The following is a 17,405-nucleotide window of genomic DNA, read 5'->3' as shown; positions in this document are numbered from 1 at the left end:
CCGCACACCCGGCACATCTGTGCAGTGCACCCCACCACCACCGGGCCAGCTCCAGCAAGAGGCTTCCCGCTCGGTGTGCAGCGGCCACAGTGGCCAGGAATTAAAATGCAGCGAGGAGGAGCCGGGCGCGTCAGCACCGCGTCTCCAGGAGCGCACAGCGCTCGCCGCCGCCGCCCCGCCCGCCCGGAGCCGTGGGGCCAGCGAGCCGAGGAGCAGGTGCTCGAAGCCGAGCCGCGCCAGCGTCGCGCGGCCGCTGCCCAAGTTCGCCCGGGGCCCGGAGGAGGGCCGGGCAACCGGGAGAGGAGCGCAGCCGGCGCCGCCGCCGCCGCCGCCGCGGGCTCGGAGTCTCGAGAGAAGGACGCGCGGAACAGCGAGTCCGGGTCACCCCGCCGAGAGGTGCAGCCGGGGCTCCGCAGTCCCCAGCTCCTGGCGCCGCCGGGGCAGGGAGAAGAACAGGCAGGGGACAGCGAGGCCGGGCTTTTCTGGAGACTCGAGGCACCCCGGAGAGTCGAGGGGAGAAGCGACACTTTCTTCTGGCCAGCAGCCCGGAAGGAGCCCAGCAGCAAGCAGCCTCCCGCAGGACTCCCGGAGAAGCCCCGGTCCCCGGGCGAGAGAGGGCGCGTCGCACGCAGGGCTCCGGCGCGGGACTTACGGGGAGCCTTCGAGGGTCTCGGCCGAGCGCAGCCCGAGGAGCCGCGAGCGGGTCTCGCCGCGAAGGCAAAGAGCGCAGCAGCGGGCCGGGCGACCCCTCGCCCCGGTACACACCCACCCCACCCGCCGCGCCCGAGCCGCGGTGCGCCTCTGGGGGCGCTCGTTCCCCGGCGCCTTCTCTCCCGGGTCCCAGCACCGCTGGGCTACCGGCTGGGCTGGCGGGGCCCTTGGGGATGCCCAAATCAGGCATGGTGGCCGAGTGGCTGCTCTCCCCGGACCAGCGTAAAAGCTGGGGTTAGGCGGAGCAGGGGGGACTCGGCGCAGGGTCCCCCGAGGTCCAGGACGAGGGGAGGCGGGCGCAGCGCCCGGGCACCGGAGAGGCGGCGCCCGGTGGGGCCCCTCCAGAGGTAGCGGCCGGGCCAGGCACTCTCCAGGAAGACTAGGGGCCCGGAGAGCCCGCGCGGCGCTCGGGAGAGGCCAGAGCCAGGGGCGGCGGGCCGAGGCAGCGCTCAGTCCCGGGCGGGCGCCCGCGGAGGCGGCGGCGGCGGCGGCGGCGCCGGGCGGGCATGCCGCGCCACCGGAGCTCCTTTCGGGCGCACGCTTCCCTGGCGCGGGCTGCGCGCGGCGGCTGCTGCTGCTGCTTCCACTGCTGCTGCGGACTCCCATGGCGGCTCCTCCCGGCCGGGGCCGCCGCCGCTGCCGCCAGCCGCGGGCTGAATGAATGAGCCGGAGCGGCGGAGCCCGGCTGCCCGCGGCCGCGCTCACCGGCCCGGGACGCTTCCGCATGGCCCGCGAGGAGCCGGCGCCGGCGGCGGTGGCGGCGGCCGGGCAGCCCGGGGGCGACAGGGGCGGCGAACGCGAGCGGGCGCTGCAGGGGCCGGGGGTCGCCCGCAGGGGGCGGCCGTCGCTGAGCCGCGCTAAACTGCACGGGCTGCGGCACATGTGCGCCGGGCGCACGGCGGCGGGGGGCTCCTTCCAGCGGCGGGCGCTGTGGGTGCTGGCCTTCTGCACGTCCCTCGGCTTGCTGCTGTCCTGGTCCTCGAACCGCCTGCTCTACTGGCTCAGCTTCCCGTCGCACACGCGGGTGCACCGCGAGTGGAGCCGCCAGCTGCCCTTCCCCGCCGTCACCGTGTGCAACAACAACCCCCTGCGCTTCCCGCGCCTCTCCAAGGGGGACCTCTACTACGCCGGCCACTGGCTCGGGCTGCTGCTGCCCAACCGCACCGCACGCCCGCTGGTCAGCGAGCTGCTGCGGGGCGATGAGCCGCGCCGCCAGTGGTTCCGCAAGCTGGCCGACTTCCGCCTCTTCCTGCCGCCGCGCCACTTCGAGGGCATCAGCGCCGCCTTCATGGACCGCCTGGGCCACCAACTCGAGGACATGCTGCTCTCCTGCAAGTACCGGGGCGAGCTCTGCGGGCCGCACAACTTCTCCTCTGTGAGTTGCCCTCCGCGCGCACCCGCTCCCCCCTGCTCCCCCATGCTCCAGAGTCAGTAGGCCCTCCCCGCCCCTCCCCTTCCCCCCCCCCCCCCCCGCCCCGGGCAGGACACCAGGCCGCTGGCTGTGACATCATTCCAGGACGCCCAGGCGGAACCCGCTCTTGGGTCCCCTGAGCCGTGACCTCCAGGTTGTGGGAAGTTGGACACCACTGTAGGAGGGGTGGCCTCGCTCGCCTGTCCCGGCCTCTCTCCTTCCTGTGTTAGCCCCCAAACCCTCAACTCTGCTCTTTCTGGTCCCCTCTGTGAGTGCTAGCCCTCTTTGTCCCGGACGTCACCCCCAGGTCCACAGGACTGCAGGCAGCTGCCCTGTGTCCGCGGTGAAGGGATGGGAAGAGAGAGAAGCACGTCTTACTTGTGGGCTTGTCTTTGGGGAAACCATCAGGAAGCTCTTTAAAAATGAGCCATCAGCAGAACTGCACTGCTCTAAGCAGCTTATGCCTGAGTTCCAAAGCACTTGGAGTCTGGAGGGGAGGAGGGGGAACTTTGGAGGAAACGCCCAGGATGTTAACCAATGCCAAAGCTGTAGCCAGTGAGGTGGAGGAGTCGGCAGCCCCTTCTGCTACTTTTTCAAAGCTCTGTCTCAAGCACCCAGGGGACTTGAGCCATGGTGGGCATCAGCCGGGCCCTTGACCCCATGAGTTGAGCGTGGGCCCTGGTCTAGAGGAGCCACGCCCCTGCAGTGGGGAGAGCAGCCTAGTAGAGAGATATTGATTCCAACAGCAGGGGCCAGGAGAAGCTGTGCTCCTGGTTTGTAAACCATTTGCTGTGCTGGTTCCCCCACGCTGTGGGTCTGGATAATGCAGCTGTCAGACAGAAGGTATCTGCCTCGCACGGTCTGCCGTGGAGGAGTTCTTGTGCCAAGCCCCAGCGTGGGACAAGCCTGTCCAGTCATTCGTGTGTAAATGCCCCTTAGGTGGGTTTGGGTTTTTCCACTAGTGCGGGGAAGGTTGGCTGTGTGTTTATTTGCGATGCTCTGATGATGATTTAACCAGCCCCTTTGCCTCACCCCTGAGAGTCTTGTGTCTGACAAAGCTTTTCCTGTGATGGTAAAGAGATGCGGCTGCTCCAACAGGTGTTGGCCCGGATGCCAGGCAGGCCAGGCCTCTGATTGGCTAATTGGGCAAGTCCCTGTCTAGGATGGTGACCCTGGCTCCAATCTTATCCTCCTTGTTTTGGTTTATGTGGGGCGTCCCTGATTCTTCCACTTCCAAAACATCCCTTATTTTCTGGGCTTTCCAGCATGCCTTTGAATGCTGTTAACGTGTGCTGCTAAGCGACTCCTTTCAGACTTCAAACACAATTCTGAGTTCTACAGAGATGAAGGAAAGAGAGTAGCGATGCCTTGTTTATTGTTTGGCTGACCACAACCTAGCAGCCCCTAAAGTTAGATTGAAGTCCAACGTTCCATTCGGTTATCAGCAACCCCTGGCTCCCACTTCAAGTTGTACAACACGGCCCGCCAAATAGAATCGTGCATCTCTGACGATGGCTGTGCGAAGAGGGCAGAATGGCATGCTAACAGCCAGTGTTCACATCTGACATTCACACAACCTCTGTGTTAGCAATGAGCTTCATTCCCATTTTAAAGATGAGGAAAATGAGGCTCCTCAAGGCTGTCCAAAGCTCAGAGCCAGCCAAGTTGCAAGTCTAACTCTGCATGCCATCAGATGCATCACACAGAAGCCACACGTCGCCTTCTTCTCTGAGCCTGGACCTCTCTTCTATTAGAAGACCCCTGGGCAGGATTCTTGCTCTCCCCAACGCCTACCAATTCCTATCCCTCCTTGCCTTGGAGCATGGCCGGGAGAGTGGAAAGCAGAGCTGCCCCAGGTGGTACAGGCCATCATAACCTTGGCCACATGTTACGGGACCCCACCATGCAACAGGAGCTTGCTGCGGCAAGCATACAGCCCCTTCAGAAGCCACCGGACCTCAGTCTCCCTAGCAGGTACGGCCATGAGTTGAAGCGATCAGGCCCCTTCCCACTGGGGTACACCCTTCTCTTACTCGCCGGTACCCTGCCTCCCTTCATTAGAAGAGCTTGCAGGCGCACACACACCCCAGCAAAGGATATACCTCCCTTCCCCAAGTATGTGTTCCTGGGCACTCAAGGGACCCCTAGTGGTTTCCTATCATGACCCTGCCCTGGGGACTTTCCAGTCCCCTAACATTTCGTGCTTTTTTTCCAAGGACCTCACATTAAAGGCTGCACGCCTCTGTCCGTGGAAGCCAGAAGCTATTTCGGGGGAGCATCAGATACAGAGCTGGCCCATCAGGCATATTTTCCTCTAACTACATAGGCCCCCTGACTTGGGCCTTTGTCGTCTTTGATGGAGTAGTACAATAGTGCGGTGGTTGAGAGCATGCAGCACAACTGCGCTGAGGTTCAAGTCCTCCCACTTACTGTGCGCCTTCAGACAAGTGGCTTTGCCTCTCTGTTCTTTAGTTTCCTTCTCCCTCTAGTGGAGGTACCAAAATACCATATTTGTTGTGAGTGTATAGATGGATGGATGGATGGTCGGGTGGGTAGAGGGATGGATGGATGGATCGATGGAGAGAGAGGAAGACAGAGAGATGGATGCGTAAATGCATGTATATGCACAGGTAAGAGCTCTGAAAATTGTGCTGGCCCCCATAAAAATGTTGCCTTGAAATGGCATCAGCCTCCTAACTGGTCTGTTGGCCTCCGGCTCCGTGGTCCTTCCCCTCCGCACCCATCGCATGCCCTATAGTCAGAGTAGTCTTCCTAAAGGTCCCCTCAAAGCATATCATCCCACTCCTTAAAACCCCTCGGTGGATCCACTGTTCTCAGGTGCTGCACCTGTGTCCTGCCTTACCTCCTGCCACACCCTTTCTGGCACCACATACTTAAACTCTGCCAACAGGCTTCCCAATGTCTGGATTACCGCTCCCCAGGCCTCTCTGCCTTTCTCTGCTGCTGTAAGTCCCCCCTCTTCCCCCCCCCCCCCACCACACACACACAGACTGCTTTGTCTGCCCCAGGACACGAGTCATCCTTCAGCATCCAGCCCTGGGGGTTCTCCTACTTTGGAGCCTGTCCTGACTGCCCCACTCTGCCCCTCTCATCACCAAGCAACTGATACCTTCCTCTTTTCTGCCCCTTTACCACCCCATTTGGATGTCAGCCCTCACACCTACCTACTGGTCTGTGTCTGTCTCCCCCCACTCCAGACCCCGGCAGGAGTCATGTCTGACTCCCCTGATCTCTCCAGCACCCAACACAGAGCCCAACACATAGTAAGTGTTGAGAAAAGGTCTGGGGAATGAATTCCTTCACCAGGTACCCCCCAAGACTCCTTGTTGTCCTGGATGACCCGCTCCAAGACTCTTGGCTTAATTTCTCCCAGGAACACCAGTGGAAGGCATTTCTCGTAAGGAAATGCCCAGGCAGTTTCTGGGCATTTATTCCTTTTGGGGTTGGAGGGGGAGAGAGTGGGTAGCAGCATTGCTGAGCACCGGGATCCCTCTGCTTCCCAACCCCTAAGAGGACCAGTGCAACAGGTGGAGAATGGGGCTTCAGGAGAAGCCTTTGGGGGAGTATGCTGGCTGCCCCCAAAGCCTCATTCCATCTAGCTTGTATCACCTGTGGAAATAAACTTGGCAAGGGAGAGATGCGTATGGTGGAGAGGTGTCAGTTGGCCTTTATTCTCCAGGCCCATTTGGGATGTGTTTATTTGCAGCCGCTCTGTTTGTTGCTGCTGCGCAAGGGTTAATCGCTCCGCTGCCAGACAAAGCAGCTCCCGCTTCCGAATGCCCGTTTGTTTCCCTGGCACCAGCTGTGGACCTCGGGCTCAACACACCCTGGCCCTTCTGGGTTGTCCTGGGGGGGGGGGGGAAGGGAGCAGAGGGGAGCAGCCTTCCCAGGGAGTGGACAGGGCGCCGCACCACGAGGCCGAGCTATCTGGGACTGGCGCCTGCAAAGAGGGACTGAGGGGTTGGGAGCAGGGGCTGACAGAGGCTGTTGAGGGTCTGCAGCATGAAGAACCAAGAGCAGTGGACCCTCTCTGGCAGGAGGCACGGTTCAGGGGGAAGTGTCGGGCAGACCTAGCTTGGGCCTCGGGCACTGCCCCTTTCTAGCTGTGTGCCTCGGGCAGCCCTGCCCCACACTGCTGGGCTGAAGATAACATGTGTGCAGACGCTGTCCGGCTCTTGCATAGCAGCAGGTGCTCAGTGTATGAGAGCTGTTGTATAATCTGGATAAAGAGACTGGCACAGTATCTGGGGGTAGCAGTGATTAATTATTCTTAATGTAATTATCATATCTTATCATGACCGCTTCTCTGAGTGGGGATATGCTCATTTCCTGGTTCATTCACTCAATCACCCGGCGTCTGTTGAATGTCAACTGTATGTCAAGCTCTATACTAGCTGCTGGGGGCTATAGAACTAAATAAAGCTCGCAGTGTGTCCTCCATTCATTCTTGTTGAGGAAAGAGGTGTGTGGAGATACCGGGAAGGAGCGTGGAGCTGCTAGGTGAGCTTAGGGGAGTACCTCGGTCAGACTGGGGACCTCTCTGATGGCTTCCTGGAGGCAGTGATATCTGAGCTGAGTCTTGAAGCATCAGTAGGAGTTCCAAGGCAGACAAGGAAGGAGGGAGGGGATTTCAGAGAGAAGAGACAGCATGTACAAACGAGAGTGCAGATAAGATAGAACACAGGCGGGGCGCCTGGGTGGCGCAGTCGGTTAAGCGTCGGACTTCAGCCAGGTCACGATCTCGCGGTCCGTGAGTTCGAGCCCCGCGTCAGGCTCTGGGCTGATGGCTCAGAGCCTGGAGCCTGTTTCCGATTCTGTGTCTCCCTCTCTCTCTGCCCCTCCCCCGTTCATGCTCTGTCTCTCTCTGTCCCAAAAATAAAATAAAAAACGTTGAAAAAAAAATTAAAAAAAAAAAGATAGAACACAGGCTTCTAGATCCTGAGAGTGGTTCAGGGCACCTGGAGGGAGGGGCTGGAGGTGCTGAGGAGTAGAGCGGACCCTGTGATAATGCAATGGCGTGATGTTTGGGGGCCAAGCTGGTTTTTTTTAACTCTGTAGCAAATCTCTGACTCCTTCCGCTACTGGCTCTTAGACCATGGAGTGTCCCTATCTGTGTCATCTGTGGCCCACCCCCATTCCTACCTCCATCAGGGCCACCCCTCCCTGCACTTTTCCCCCATCGCTCACCCCCTTGTGCTGGGGTCAACCCTGAGTCCAGATTTTGGGCTAGTCGTATGTACTAAAAGCCAAGGAAACAGCATTTGGTTTCATCACATTTTGTCACAGCAAGCAGGCTGGCTGCTCTGAGCCAGCGACAGAAAACAAGAAATCATTCTAGCAACATATTGTTTAAAATCAGCAAATTCTGTTGAAATGGTGCTAGGCCAGGCCGTACAGCAGTTGTGAGGATGGATGGCTTTAGGGAGGCAAGAAAGATACTTTTGCCTTTGGAGAAAAGACGAATAAACGAGCTAATACATGTAAAATGCTTACAACAGTTTCTGGCACCAAGTAAAGGACTCAATAAATGTGAGCTATTTCCATTATTACTTGCGGTGAGTGTTCTGAGTGAAGGACGAAGTCAAATAGTGCTGGGCAGCTGTGATACTCCAGGCCCGGGCTGGGCGTGTACCTCTTGCCATCTCAGTTCTAGGGATAACCCTAAAAGGTTGTGTGATCGTTCGCACTTTATGGATAGGGAACTGCAGCTCTCGGCGGGGTGGTTGGGGGGGGACTGTAGTCTGCCTGGAGTCACAGAGCCAGCAGATGACAGCGCTGGAATTCGAACCCAAATCCTCACGACCACAAAGGTGCATGCAGCTAGATGCACGCTGTGTAGCTCGATGAAGGAGCAGCATGGGGGTGGGGGGAGGGGGTTGTGTACAGTGGGAAGACCAATGCAACCTCAGTGACTCTGGCCTCAGGATCTTCCTCTGTGAAATAAGGGCACGTGCCAAATGACCAAAGGGACTTAGCCGAGAAGTCCTCCATCCAAGTGAGCAGTCAGGGGAAAATAGGGCTTAACTATTGCAGATGGCCCGAGCTTTTCGGCCAACCATTTCGTTTCTTTGCAGAGCTGAAGCAGTGATTAAGGGGGAAATGTACACGTTATTGGAGTGCTGGAGACAGGATGGTGATTAAATAGACATTTATACAAGGAACATGAAAAGAACTCTACCAGTGATTTTACTTTGGGGAAATTAGTTTAGGGAATCAAATGTAAACTCTGCTCAGGTCTGGAGATGTCCAAATTGACCAGCGTCAGGCTGATTCTGATAGTGGCTATTTGGGGGCCGCTGTGGCCAGTCATGAACGCGTCAGTCAGATGCCTGTCTAATTGAGAAGGGCCGCAGGAATAACCAGGCCGTTTGGTTATACATCCATCGCTTGGATTCTCCTAAGTGATTCACTTGGATCAGCTGCTCAGAGATTCAACCAACCAACATGCACTGCGTGCCTACTGTGTGCCAAGCAGTGGGCCACAAAGACGACAATGAATTTTCTCTCTTTCTGGTAAGAAGGCCTGCAGAGGACCATGTGCTTCATCAGGGTGATGGGGGCTGAAAAGAGCTACTGGGCATGTGACGGCCCAGGGTTTGTACTGGGCACCTGTTATGTAAACATTCATGTCAGTTTCACCAGCATCGAATGGGTGTCCTGGAGCCCATTTTACAGACGAGAAAACTGAGGCTTGGGGAGGCACAAAGTCACTGCTGGAGGGCAGCAGAGTGTGGATTCGAACAAAGGTAGGTCCAGCTCCAAAGCTGATGTTCTTTTCCTTTTCTATGACGCTATTGTGCCAACACTCAGAGATGCTGCTAGGAACCAACCCTTCTGTAGAAGGTATCCGTCACAACCTTTCAGACCGTCGCTTGAAGTCTCTTTTGCTGCGGATTTGTGTGGGCCCTGGAAGTCATCCTGGGTTCTAAGGCCTGCAAACCCGAGAAGGAAAGACTGATTCTCAGAGCACAGGAGCAGGGACAGACGTGCATCCTCCCAGTCCATCAGCCACACAAGGTCATCAGGAGTTGTGACAAGTCTTTTTTTTTTTTAATTTTTTTAATGTTTATTCATTTGAGAGAGAAAGAGAGCAGAAGAGAGGCAGAGAGAGAGGGAGACACAGAATCCAAAGCAGGCTCCAGGCTCTGAGCTGTCAGCACAGAGCCTGATGCCGGGCTTGAACCCACGAACCACAAGATCATGACCTGAGGCGAAGTTGGATGCTTAACCAATTGAGCTACCCAGGCCCCCCGAGGAGTTGTGACGAGTCTTAACGTGGCCATAAGCAGAACTAAATGACTATTTTCATTCTTTCAAGGACATTGGTAACTTGTAGTCCTGGCTAAGGAAATGTTGCCAAACTGAGATCCAGCTCAGACCTGTGCTAACAAAGAGACGACTCACACGTAATTGGAACATGACTTGTTGGTAAAACAAATAGAGGCTGCTAACGTACTGGGGAAGTTTGTTCTCCTGAGCATGTCAAATATCTCCCCTGACACCACTGTGTATACTATTAATTTGCCTAGTAAATTGTTTCCCCTGATTCCACACACACTTATTGGGCTATGACTCTCTGCCAGGCACTTTTACATTCATTAGTTTATCTCAGCCTGGCAACAGACCGGAAAGGAAGTCTTCTTCTCTCCCTGGTACAGATAAGGAAACAGGTGCAAAGCAGTTTGGCAACTTGCCCAAGGTCAGAGACAGAAACTTGGATCTTTGAGTTCCAAAGTCAGTGCTCTTGGCACTATACCAGAGTTGTTCCCCAAAAGAAACCCCCGGTCCAGCTTCAGCCAGCAAACTTGCATTTCCAACCTGGATAGGATATCATGCTATACGTTACCGTCTCATTTTATCCCCGCAACAATGGAGGATGTGGACTGTACCCTATTGCCTGCCTCACTTCAGACAGGAGTAGTGATTTGCCCAGGGTCACATGGCCCAGGAAAAGAAACAGCCAGAATTTGCATTCAGATCTCCATTTGAATTCAGATGCTTATGACCCACCAGAACTCCTAAGGCTCCTATATATCTCTTCTTCCCCAGCTCCTCTGTTCTTGCTCCCGGGTGGGCTTAAAAGGGTTTAAAAGCCCTGGAAGATTTTCTTAGGGGAAAAGCAATGGGCCCCCGAGTGCCTTGCAGATGGATCAGTGCTAAAACTGGCTGCTGAGAATCGGTGCTGATTTCCTTCCTGATCTCTGCCCAGAGACCTCCCCTCCTTCCCAGGCAGGTCAGTTCCAGCATTCTCCAATTCGCTGTAGATGAATGGAGAGCCCCGTAGGCCTATGCTTCTCCAACCTGAGCTCACCCAGATTCCTGGGCTCCCTGCAGAGACCCTGATTGGGTGGGTCTGGAACAGGGCCTGAGATGTGCATTTCTGAAAGCTCCCGTGTGATGCAGATGTTGCTGGTCCATGGACCACACTTTGAGGGGCAATGCTGTGGGCTCTTGAAGTCCCATGAATGCTGAGAAGGAGGGATCAGCAGGCTCTGGCAGTCATGTCCGAGTCGTTGGGTTGCTGAATGTGCACATGGAATGTGATTGTGTACTCTGGCCCGGCCAGCATGTCAATCAAACCACAATGCAAAGGCCATCAGGTAGGCCCAGTAATGGCCAGTCAAAGATGGCCGCATCCTCATCCCCGGAACTTCTAAATACGCTACCTTAAGGAGCAAAAGGGGATTCACAGATAATCAAGTCAAGGGTTTTGAGATGGGGAGATTATCCTAGATCATCTAGTAGGCTCAACATAATCACCAGCTTCCTTATAAGGGGGGCAGGAGCATCAGAGTCAAAGAAGGAGATGTAACCATGGAATCAGAGACCAGAAGTCAGAAAGAGATTTGAAGACACTGCATTGATGGCTTTGAAGGGGGAGGAAGGGGCCATGAGTCAAGGAAAGCAGGTGGTCTCTAGAAGCTGGACAGGCAAGGAAACCTTCTCCCCCAGAGCTTCCAGAAGGAATGCAGCCTTGCTGACACCTCCACCTTCTGGAGGAAACTTCTGCCCTCCGGAACTCTACTCTGATAAATTTGTGTTGCTCGAAGCTACTAAGTTTGTGGTAGTTTGTCCCAGCAGCAACAGAAAACTCACATAGGCCTCGTTTGTTGTACAGAACTCCCTCTGCTACACACCTGACCCCACATAGTGAACTAGGCTGGGTAGGTTTGGATCAGGGGCTGTCCCAAAACGACGAAAATAAAATAACCTGGAACAACCATGTAGCTAGGTTCAAAAATGGTCAACGTGAGATATTTTAACCATGCTTACATTCATGCAAGATTGGGAACTTGGAGCCCAGACTTAGAAAGGAGGTGGTTGGAGGACCAGGAAGGAGGCAGTTTCAGGCTTTAGAGACCCTCAAGTTCAAAGCCCAGGTCCTCCAGGTCCCTGCTGAGTGTCTCTTGGGGAGTTGCTTACCTTCACTGAGACTCTGTTTCCTTATTTGTGGGACAGAGATCACACCCTCCAAGCAGGGTTGTTCTGAGACTTACAGGCAACATATAATCCATCCAAAAATTACATATTAAGAGCCAGCTATGGTCTAGCGCTGGTGGATAAAAGTTGAGTATCAATTCAGAAAGTGGCCCTACTCTCTTGACTGTAAAAGCACTGGGTAAGCTATCACTGCCGTCCTCATCATCATTATTAACAGGTGACAGCGCTCACTCCTTTTGAGGGAGACTTCCAGGCCCCAGAAGAAGAACGTTCTAACTATGGCCTTCTCTGTATCGCCAGAGTTTCAGCGAAGAACCTCCTGTAGTTTCCATGCCCCACCTCTATGGGTAGGTCAAGGCATTTTAGGGTCTCTTCCCCCATTGAGTACCCCAACCAACATTAAAAAAAAAAATCAGAAAGAGAGAATGAGTTGGTCAAGGTCACATTGAAAGTCACCGGGGAAACTTGAAAGACCCTGAGGATATTTGTGCTTAAGCCTATAGATGATGCTTTTATGCCACAGCAGTATCTGCTTCTTCCTCGGAGAACTTAGTCTTTTTCCAAAATATGTATGCTGGCCATCCCCTTCTGATTCCAGTGGCATATCTGATCTGAAAGTTGTTGATACTCTGATCTCTGAAAGTGAAGGGTTTAATCTTCTCTTGGAACCCCTCCCAACGAAAATTATTTTCCCACTTTGAAATGGCACGGGCATCCACTGTGAACTCACATCCATAAATCTAAGCCTGCTGCTCAGGAAAGCAGATGAGGTTTGATGCTGCTTCTCAGCACAGTCTCACAGAGCAAATTATGGCAAGAATTTGATTTATAGAAGCACCTCAAAGGCTCTGGAGTGAGACGCGTGTTTATTCACTTTATTACCGTTTATTTTACACTCTCTTTATGCTCCCTGCACATGGATTTGAAAGACTATTTGGATAGATGCTTATGACCTGCCGGTTTGCACAGGCCTGGTGAGGAACATAGATCTCTTTGGCGATGCTGCCTCCAGCTCGGGTTGGGGGAGCTTATATCCGTGTTGAGGGTGAAACCCAGATGTAACAGATGGGTTTGGAGACCCTAACCCCAAGTTCTCACCTCCCCAGCTCTGCGCTTGTAAGGTACTTGGTGTAGATCTCCAGCTGCAACCCCGGGGTGGGTACAGTCAGGCTTGATTTAAGATTCAAATATCTCAGAACAGCTGGGGATATTTAACATCGCTATAATTACATTACATTTTTGACAGTACATGGAGTGAGAGCCTTTTTCTGTGGTTGAATATTCAATGAGCATCAAATATTTTAACCAGCCAGAGAAGCACAACTGCATATTTCACATCTAAGTAGGTTTGTTTTTAAAATGCCAGCCTGGGGTGAGGGTCTCAGGCTCCGATCTGCTGTTATCAAGTCTTTGGGAAGGCAAGAGCACCGTCCCTGTGGCCAAGGAGCTGCATTAGCTGATACACTGAGGAGAAAGGGGAACGAACGGGCGGAAGCTAGGTGGGTGCCCTGCGTGCCTGGGGTGACACGCGAAGGCTTGACTGTCACTATAGCTCTGCTCACTGGGGCACCACGAAAGCAGTGACAAGAAAGCCGAGGCTCGGAGAGCAACTAGAAACTTGCCAGAATAAACGACAGAGCTGGGGTCGGCGAAGGCCTCTACAGAGGTGTTGCCACCAACTTGGGCGTAATGGTTGGTTGGCAGGAGGTGGGATAAGGGAGCAGAGATAAGGCAGGGCTGGCCTACTGTGTGCCAGCTCTGTGCCTCCCATCTGTCTTCTTTGGCCCTCATGACACTGCTCTTGGGGACCGTACTGTTACATCCTTTTTACAGGTGACACAACCAAAGCTCCTAAGGTCAATGGGGAATGGTGATGGAGATTTGTTCGTCATGTTCTTAGAAGATTGTGTCTTGCATATTTCATTTCCGTTGATCTCCAGCTACCTCCCTCACCGCTTCCCCTCCCCTGTCACCTGCTCCAAGAATCTTCTCCAGCCAGTGAGGTGGGAAGCTACGTATTACCTTGTCTCACCTCCCTCTTCCCACCCGTCTGGAATCAGAGGTTCTTGTCGCCCCTGAGTCACAAAGCCAAGTCACTTGGGAGGTGCTCATCTTTTTTTTTTCAAGTTCCGTGCATTTATTCGGGCTGCTGTCTTGGATGCCCGATCTGCCGTCTCTGCCTGCAAGCCCAGTCTGTTCTACAGGCCGTGTGCTTAGATGTGCACTGAAAATGCCGGGGAAGTGGGCATGAGGTCTGATGCGGCCTGCCTCCGATGAGGGGAAGGGGCAGATGGGCAGGGTGGGTGGGAGAAGCTTCTTGGCTTCTTGGCTTCTTGCCTGCACTTTTCCTGTGGTCTGAATGTTTTAACCACATGCAGGTCTAACCAATGCAAACAAACCCATGAAGCAAAAGTACCGTCTGAAAAATTTCCCACCTTTTCTGAGGTTATTCCCGGCCACTCCTCCAGTGTAAACCGTCCAGAAAGCAAGGGGCTCATCCTTTCGATCAGCTGAGTCTCACTTTGCTCATGCCGCTCTTAAGGCCCTTTCCTCTCTTGGTCTTTTATTGCAACCCTCTTCGCATAGCCGGTTTCCTGTCATCAGATCATCACCTCCTGAGGGCAGGGGCCACGCCTGGCTCCGTCTCGTGGCTGCCCCAGCACCTAGTGCCATTCCCCACAGGTAACAAGTGCTCCGTCTGGATACTGAATGGCCGAAGCAGGAGAAAGGATTGGTAGCACCAAGATATATGTGGACTCCTTCGGTCATTCATTAACCCATTCCGTGAAGAGTTGTCGGGAGCCTGTGTGCAGGGGGCATCATATTAGATGTGCCATATGGGGGAAATGGACAGGGTCCTTCCCTCACGGAGCTCACTTTCTAGAGTCCCACGAATGATCTCCATGATGATCAGAATCATCGGGAAGCCTTGTTTAAACATCCCTGGCCTCAACCCAGGACCTCTGAGTCAGAATTCACAGGGGAGAGGTCCAGCAATGTATTTTTAACACACAACTCCAGGCGATTGAGGATCTCAGGAGAACATTGTGTTAGGGGTAGAGGGTGGCACAGATAACATACAAATAAACAAATAAATGCTGTGGAGAGAAACAGTTAAAGACGTGCTAGAGAATGGCAGGAGGCTATTTGAAGACAGGGGTAGGGAAGGATTTATTCCCTGAGGAGATGTCATCTTTGCTGAGAAGGGGCAGCCACTCAGGGATCTGAGGAAAAGCATTCATGACAGAGGGAACGGCAAGCTAAAGGTCTGTGGGGTGGAGGTGGGGGACTCCTTCCTTCCAGCACTAGAGATTCAGCTCCTGGTCTGTTCTTTGTTCTGCGAGTACATCTGGCTCCTTCCAGAATGGGGCTGCCTCTCTCACCCACACAATGTGAGAGAACAACATGATTCTGGCAGTTCTGGAAATATTGACCTTCGGAATGCTAATGCAATGTAGCCTTAGGTCCTTAGGCTGAGCTCTCCTTTAAAAAATAACTCCAAGTAAGCAGGAAAAAAAAAAAAAAACAACCCACAGTCTCAAAAATCCAATTGCAAATCTCTGTCTAAGGGCAGCTCAGTGAGACCAGCATGGCCGGGCCCTTTCTTTGGAGTGCTACATCCTGGTTAATTAGCACCACGTTCCTCTGCTGATTAATCTTCATGACGGCAAGGTCTTACACCTTTGACACCCAGATGGATTTTCCTTATTCATCTTCTAAGGTGTCAGGTCCAAGTGGCTGGTTGTCCACACTGAAAACAGGCCCCTCATCTGCCTCTCTGTTTCACAGAGGGCTTGCAAACACCTCTGTTTGTCTTCATGATAACTGCATTACAGAAAAAGGAAAGTATTGTTCCCATTTTACAGATGGGACAATAAAGGCGCAGAGGGAGAACTAAGCTGCCCAAGGTCATCTACCTAGTACCAGACCCAGGTCAGTTCGGACTTCCACTCTGGTACTTCCCCTGCCCACGGTGTTGAGTCAAAACTTGGAGACAAAATCTGTGCCCCTTATGCAAGGGTCTGTCACTGTCACCTCCTGGGGGAAGTCTTCCATGATCCTTCAGCAGGGCTTTGTAAAACCCGGTCTAGAGAGTTGAATTCTTAGCTCGGAGGTGTCTGGGTCAGCTGCAGACAGAGTTTCTCAAACTTCAGTAACTTATGTGCATCAGAGTCACCTGTGGATATTGCCAAAATGCGGGTTCTGGTTCATAGGTGGACCTCAGACTCTGCATTCCCGACAAGCTCCCAAGTAATGCTGATGACCCAGGTGCACAGACCACATTGTAAGTAGGAAGGCTCTAGAAGGCTGGAGGAAAAGGCAGTGTGGAGTAAGAGGGGAAGAAGGGACCACCTTACCCTGAACCCTGCCCTGAAGAGCAAAGCCCCTTCTTCCAGACTAGACCAGCTTAGAAATGCAGATAGCACGACGACTAAAGATAACTCTTTTCCTTTATCTTTATATGATGCTGAAATGACTAGTCATTTAGGGAGACCGTGTGAATAGAGAAATGGCAATGGAGTGACATACCTCCAAAATGAGTTTCCCCACGAGGACGAGCTGACACGAGGCATTTCTGCACCCTTTCCTGATTTTGTGGATATCACTGGACCCTTCCGTGAAAGGTGTAGTCCAAGAAGGACAGCCTTTAGCTTGATCACAGTAATCAATCTTTGTCTTTGTGCAGTGTGTTGCCACTGACAGGGAGAAGCCTTCAATTTGAAAGAGTCTTGCCAATAACAGGGCGTTCCTAGGTAATGCAGCTGGAAGCCTGAGCTTTTGTTGCTACGAGGCCATTGGAATTGTTAGAATTACAAAGGGTGCTTCCAGACCATGCCTTGGGCGATTCGTTTGATTCACTCATTCATACCCTCACTTGTTAATTCAGTCATTCATTCCTTTGCTCACTCTTTTATTCCTTCACTGACTCTCAGATTCAACTATCCATTCATACATTCGTTGAATGCCTTCTGTATACCGGGTACCATGCTGGCTCTAAGGAGATGAAAGTGAATCCACTCAAAGTCATCAATTCGGTCTCCTTGCCCTTGCATATCCTATAGCCAAGCAACAGGCTAAACCCTCAATGGCCTCTCCAGCTTAGTGCTGAAAAACTCAACTAGCTGTCTGTTATCTTTATCCTGAGAATCTGTCCTCCTTAAAGTTGCCATGTGGTTCCCCACTGCAAGATGAAACCAAGCACCCAGTAAGCTCCAAGACCTCACCCCCGCACATCATGCATTCTGCCACATTTCACCTGCTGTCCCCTCGGCCCGAGATGTCCTGCAACCCTCTTGTCTTCCTGGAAAGCTCGTCCTCATCCTTCAAGACTCAGCCTTATCATCTTCTCCCCTTCCTGGTGCCTCCGTACAGGGAAGAATTAGGTCCTTCTCCTCTTGGGAGGCACGTAGCCTCTGATGCCCTGAGATGCTCTAATGCACAGTGGTTAAGACTAAGGGCTCTGGCTTCAAGTCTTGACTTCCCCACGTGCTAGCTGTGTGATCATGGGAAGATATTGCTGGAGCCTGTGCAAACGGTTTCACATCCATCCTCTGGATTTGCCAAACAGCTCTCAGGGAAGGTAGAAGAACTTGCAAATCCCAGGCAAGTGGAGTCACAAAGGTCACAAAGTTAGTAAGGGACCAAGTCTGAGCTACAACTGAGAGCTTCTCACTTTCTTTCCAGGGCTGATACTAACATACTCAAAGTTGTGAGCCGCTTGGAGTCATTAATTAATACCTGTACAGCATTTTTATTACTTCCCACTGAAGGCTAGAAGAATCTGTTCTGGCCAGACAAGTAAGCTGTAGAGGAGAACTGA

General features: G+C 53.5%; 1 protein-coding gene across 1 annotated transcript in view; it reads left to right on the top strand.

Annotated features, from left to right (window-relative positions):
* Positions 1-1,372: 1,372 nt before the first annotated feature.
* ASIC2 (acid sensing ion channel subunit 2) overlaps positions 1,373-17,405 on the top strand; it is a 268,403-nt gene continuing 252,370 nt past the window's right edge. Inside the window, exon 1 of the mRNA XM_047834046.1 lies at positions 1,373-2,086. Coding sequence (XP_047690002.1) covers positions 1,373-2,086 — 714 coding nt within the window. The remainder of the gene's footprint in view (positions 2,087-17,405) is intronic.

The sequence above is a fragment of the Prionailurus viverrinus genome, chromosome E1 (assembly GCF_022837055.1).
Source record: "Prionailurus viverrinus isolate Anna chromosome E1, UM_Priviv_1.0, whole genome shotgun sequence".
Lineage (NCBI taxonomy): Eukaryota > Metazoa > Chordata > Mammalia > Carnivora > Felidae > Prionailurus > Prionailurus viverrinus.
The sequence above is the reverse complement of the archived record's forward strand: the minus strand, read 5'-3'. Positions and strand labels throughout refer to the sequence as shown.